We start from the raw sequence: 6,102 nt of genomic DNA on the forward strand, positions 1-6,102 counted from the left end.
CCGCAGTGACCTGTGTGAAACAAGGTGTGGTCTCAGCCTTGGTGGCACTGGAGGGGCCTCCCACAGAGTGAACACCTTGGTCAGCAATCCCAGAGAAGCAAAGGAACTAAAAAATCTCCCTTTCAGTCTCAGAAAGAATCCCCAAGGGAAGAGGCACACCACTGGGAACTGGGGGGAGCTTGCATGGATACCATCCACACGGACAAAGAAAGGAAGGAAAAGGGAGGGGAAAAAACATGAAAAACAAAACCGCACAATCACAGAACAATCCAGCCTTTGGAAAAGTCAGGCAATGGCTCCCACCAATGTGATTCACTTCTACAGCAAGGGTTGGTACCACTACAATAGCAAAGACAGAGAAATTCACTCACACACAATTCACCCAAGGAAAAAACAGAGAGGCTCTACTGCAAGAACCACAGCTGACTCCAACCCCAAATGTCTTAATTCCAGGACTAAAATGCCCAAAAGAAGAAAATACAAAACAGGTCAAATGTCAGTCAGAAAATTATATCTGTAATTTAAATTGAGCTTGCTTTTCTTCATCCTCCTTTTAGCTACCCCTTACAAATACCTTTGCAGCAAAATAAAAGCCTGAAAGTAGGAAACTAACCCAGGTGCTGATAATATTATTTCATGGACCTCCATGATGGAACTACTACACTAATTCCAAACCACTAAGCAATTTATTGGCTTACATATGTGGCAAATGCCTTCAATAATTTCATCACACCCCTTATTTTTTAAAGTTTATATTGATACAGAATTCCATGAAAACAAACCCTACCAACAGGAAACACGTGAAGATAGGGTGTCATTTTAAATCTGAGGCAAACAAAATAGAAAAATACACCTCAATTACAGACAGGGAAATGAGGTGAGACAACATTTCTGTTTTCCTGGTGAGGAGAAACTCTTTCTCTAACATGAGATCATCAGAACAATTTTGAGTGGAGCTAGCTGAACAATATACACCAGGTATCATCTTTTCACACACCAGAAGTAATGAAGTGGCTCCTGCGCCATCACAGAGATGYCTTACCAGTCATGTCATACTACGTAGTCTACATACACAGAGATCTTGCCTCAACACCATTAAAAACAAAATACAAAAAAAAAGGTTTGAAAGAGGAAGAATAATTAAAATGGTAACACACCATCATATAAGAGTGAGAAGAGACCTAAAACAAACTCTGCACAGGCTAATGAAGTGTCTCCATAGGAAAAATACCACCTGGACAAATGGGCTTCACCTAACACTATATTCATTCYCCTCTAAGGATGAAGCTCATGGTCAGATGGACAACTCAAAGCACCTTGAGCAAAGAAACACAAGTCCATCTACTGAATAAATTTAATTTTGGACYAAACCATAAAAAACAGTTCAAACTGGGAAGATAGGCAGGGGGAAAAGKACAGGTGACAGACTAGTCACTGGTTTTAGTTGTCTTTTTTAAAAACAATACTACCATTAAATCATCAATCTTTTCTTCACAGATGATAGACCTTTTTTCTTTACACTATTTCTCCTTCATAACACTGTTATTTCTGAAGTAATTAACTACTGTCATCTTTATGATATGACCTTTGAGACTACCAAGGTACATTCAACGAAAGATTTTCATTAGAACAGAGGTTCCACATATTTGGATTGAAGTTCCACATTTTGTTAACAACAACCCCAAGACTATAACTCCACAGAAGTGTAAGGCAATGGGAAGTTGATGCTTTGCCACTCCATAATAAACTCTACTGACAAGTCATTGCTACAAACTTAACACACCACAAAGAAGGAAAAGAAAACAAAATCCTTTTGTTCCATGTTCTTTTCCACTAAAACTCCAACAGTTCCATATAGTGCAAGGTTTCCCACCATCATTCAGATCACATCTCATTAACTCAACGGATATAAGACTGCAGCTGATAGATGAGGCTCAACTTCATTCTCATTACCTTTTCAGGGCACAGTCATATAATCTAAATCAAGAAATCCTGTCAGAATGCTGCAGCATTACAATATGTTTTATTACATTCAGTAGATTTTTGGTAGGTGATGCATTTCATCATTTCTAGGTGGTCACCACGATGACCATGAGCTAGCAATGTGCCCTTGCTCCAAAGGCCAATGCTACCCTGGGGTGCTTTAGTTAAAAGCATTGCCAGCAGCCTGAGGGAGGTGATCCTGCCCTGGTGGGGCCACACCTGAAGTGCTATGCTCAGTTCTGTGCTCCTTAACATGGACATGGTGGAGAGAGTCCAGTACGGGCCACAAAGATGAATAAGGGACATGAGCCTCTCTACGAGGAAAGGCTGAGACAGCTGGGACTGTTCAGCCTATGATATGGAAAAGGTGCCAAGATGATGGAGACAGGTGCTGTCCCATGCCAGGGCCAGAGGCAATGAACACAAACGAAAAAGCAAGAGGTTCCAGCCAAACATCAGGACACACCTTTTCACCCTGAGGGTAAATGAACACTGGCACARGTTGCCCAGGGAGGCTGGGGAGTCTCCATTTTTGGTGATACTCAAAATCACCTGAACATTGTTCTGGGCAACTGTCCTTGGAGGGGCCCTGTTTCAGCAACAGGGTTGGACCCAACAACTGCCAAAGGTTCCTTCCAACCTCAACCCTTCTGTGGCTTGCTCAGTGAGAGAAATATACCCGGAACAGACCCCAGCAGTGTATTGAAATATTTCTGTCACCGCTTCTGGCATATCAACACCATCTGGAAACATGGAAACGCACCTCAGCTCCTCTCTCACCCAGCTTAGCAGCTGACACTGAAGCTTAAGATTCATCCAGTGTTTGGGGTTTTGTTTTGTTTTACTACCACCTAGCAAATATGTTCCATGTCCTTTAACAGGTCATATGGTGGGAACACAATTATCAAAATAAGAAAGGATGCTGAGAATTGAATTTAGGGATAAAAAAGCCCTAGCAATAGAGACTCTTTAACCCATGCTAACTAAAAGTCCTAAATACAGGATTTCTCACTGCATTAAAAGAAAACAAACATATATGTACATATTCTGTGCATTTTCAATCAGCCAGCCAACTTTTTCCAGAAAAAGCGTTACAGCTGTACTATTCAGCAAGCTTCCAACGTACAAAGGGACAACGCCATCAGAGGTGTCTCCTCAAACAAAGTAACTAGACCGAGCATCAATTCCTAAGCTTAYGCCTCATTTCCAAGTCTGCAGAAAACGCTGTATCACCCGATATCAAGGCTGAACGCCTGAAATCCACGGCTCCACGAGCCTGCTGAGAACAAAGTCCGCCGGCAGCATCCCCGGAGGCCGTGGCAGCGGCGGCCGGCTCCCTGCGGCGGAGGGGTAGCGATGACRTCATGCCAGGCTGGGCTCCGGCAGCCCTGGCGCAGGAAAGCCCTGGAGGGACCCGCCGTGCCCGGCTTCAGCCCTGCTCCACATCCCGCACCCACCGGCTCGAGGGCCAGCGCCTCGCTCCCAACAATGGGCACTTATGAAGAGAATTGTTTCAACAGTACGAGGATTCAGAAGCTATTTTGCAGCGCAGAAATCAGAATGGGGGGGGGGGGGGGGGGGGCAACCAGCGCACAATGACCCTTTCAGTCAAACAAGAAAGGCTTCCAGGAAGTACAAAGTGTTTCCAAGCTTTATCCAAAACCCACTGAAATCAACAGAGGCTCTCTCCATTTTTATCAGTGGACACTGGAGGAGGCTCTAACCTAAGACACAGTTTGAAAGCATGATCAGTCACACTACCATGCATTATTAATAACACAACAAACTCAAGAAAACATACCTGAATTCCACCCAGCCCYTATGCTGTGACATTACCACAAATTTCCCCATCTTCTTTTAATATATTTTCTTAAATCACGTAAAAATCTGTCTCACCCCTAAATACCAAAAACTCTTCTCCCCTCAACCTCACACCTTGTCACAAGTAACACCATTACAGAATGCTGGTGGAATAGCAGAGACCAGGATGTATCACACACTAGTTTTCCATACTATAGATGCAGTCCTTGACTGGGAAAGCAAATACAGAAAGAATATTATGCTCCAGCTTTCAGACCTGCACACTCCGACAGAATATTTCTGTTATCTTCCAGTTTACTGGAAGATAGCTAGCCTAAAGTAATGCACTGCTGCATTATGTGAGGAGAATTATTCACGTGCCTATCAAGAACAGGGAGCATTACTGTGTGCTTCACACCACATTACACAAATAGATAATAAATGAATAACAAAATTAACATCTTGTTAATTGCTTTCGATCTATAAACGTTGTTCATTTGTCATTTAAACAAAAAAGTCCTCACTTATCTCTCAATGAAATTGCACTGCATTTTGTTCTCTTAGATTTCTTAAATCAAATTGATACAGAGCACAGTTATGCTGTACTCACTCTTTAAGTCTCAAACTGTAGCCTACAGTCATTTTAACATCAGACAAGCAAGAATTCTCTCAGGATGACAGACGGATGAGAAATTTTGATTGAAGTCATTAAATGAAAAAAAAAGTTTCTATAATAGCCAAAGTTTAAAAGAGCTCAGTGTTTGAAGTCAGTTCTAATAACACAAATACGACTCTACAAAAACAAGCATTTATTTAGTGAAGGACAGCTTAAATGCAATGATGTTTAAAAGACCACATGACACGTAATAAAAGCAAGCTAATAAAAAAAAACAGAGGTTGGGGGAGAGAGAATGTATTATCTGGTCAGGTTCAGAGCCCAAATACGCAAAATCAGTASTGTTAGGTCAGGTTTTCACCACCACATTCCTTCACCTTTCTGAGCAGTTAGAGATGCTAGGCAAAACTCTAATTTAACTGAGGCCAATACAATGAGACTAAAGCTGAAGTGAGGTGCTGCTAAAACACTGAACTGATTTTTAACCTTTAGAGCACTGGTTTGACACAGTAGTATGGTCTAGACTGACATGGTTTAGCCATGCATTTGGTGTGAACATTCTCACCTAAACAGCAGAGTAATCACTTCCTAATCCGATTTCTTTTCGGATACTGCAGCAAGAGAATTCTCACCTGTGCTACAAAAAAAAAGGTAATACAGAGCACTCAAATGGTCTTCGCTTTCTCTCCCAATTCCGACGCCTTAAAATTGCCTGTGTCTATTAAACACCTGGCTAAAGTTGATATACGCAGCCCGGTTCGGAGGAGAGCGCAGGACATCGCCGCTGAGGCTGAGACGAACTAAAGCGATGCCACCGCACAAGCCGCGCTCTGCCCAGCCCGTCTCATGGCGCTAACTCTGCCGGGGGTTTGGGGAGTTCGGTCACTTGTACCGACCCCGCTCCGTGCCCAACCGGGCATTCCCGCTTGCCCGGGGAGCCGCAGCGCCCGCGGCTCCCGGCAGGGCACAGGCTCCCCCCGCAGCGCCCGGGGCGGCGGAGTGGGGAGGCAGCGGAACGGGGAGGCAGCGGCGCGTGGAGACAGAGCGGCCGGAYCCCGCCGTCCCCGCGCCGAGCGCCGCCGGCCACTCACCGGAGAGCTCGTCCGGCTCCAGCCCGGTCTCGGTGTCCAGCCCGCAGATGACGAAGTAGTCGGCGAAGCGGCCGGGTGCCGAGGAGCCACCGCCGCTCATGCTGCAGGGCGGGGGGCGCAAGGGGCGCGCGGGGCTCAGCGGGAGCGGGGCCGGCCGGCGCCGGGAGCGAGGCCGGGATTTCCGACTGCGCCCGCCGCCTCCATGGCGGCGCGGGGCGGGCGGCGCCGCGCGGCATTCTGGGAACAGCCCCCGCCGCTCACGGTGGAGGGGGGGGGTAGACCCGGCCGCGCGCCGCAACGCCGCGCCTGCGCCCTGTGCGCGGGGTGACGTCATGCTGCTGCTGGGGGTGCTGCTTGCGCCGGGGCTGCCTCAGCGGGCGGCTGTGGCGGGCCCTTATGGCCGTGCTCTGAGGGAGCCGCGGGAAGGGCTGTGCACCCTCCGCAGACACAGAATGACACCGTGGGGCAGGCTGGAAGGGACCAGAGCGGGTCGTCTGATCCCACCTCCCTGCTCAAGTAGAGTCGTTCCAGAGCACAGGATACAGGACACGGGATTGCGTCCACACCGTTCTTGAATGTCTCCAGTGAGAGGGACGCCACACCGTGTCTGGG

The 6,102-nt window shown here is 46.9% G+C and overlaps 1 protein-coding gene across 3 annotated transcripts in view; it reads right to left on the minus strand.

The window, feature by feature from the left end:
• The window catches only part of DENND5A (DENN domain containing 5A), a 61,474-nt gene extending 55,758 nt beyond the window's left edge, over positions 1-5,716 (minus strand). For all 3 annotated transcript variants that reach the window (XR_008965583.1, XM_057369716.1, XM_057369717.1), the window contains exon 1: positions 5,491-5,716. Coding sequence is in view for 2 of the 3 variants with exons in the window: in XM_057369716.1 (XP_057225699.1) it covers positions 5,491-5,590 (100 nt within the window). In the remaining variant the exon portion in view is untranslated. The remainder of the gene's footprint in view (positions 1-5,490) is intronic.
• Between the last annotated feature and the right edge of the window lie 386 nt (positions 5,717-6,102).

The sequence above is a fragment of the Malurus melanocephalus genome, unplaced genomic scaffold (genome assembly GCF_030028575.1).
Source record: "Malurus melanocephalus ecotype Western Australia unplaced genomic scaffold, MMel_1.1 scaffold_114, whole genome shotgun sequence".
NCBI classification, from domain to species: Eukaryota; Metazoa; Chordata; class Aves; order Passeriformes; family Maluridae; genus Malurus; species Malurus melanocephalus.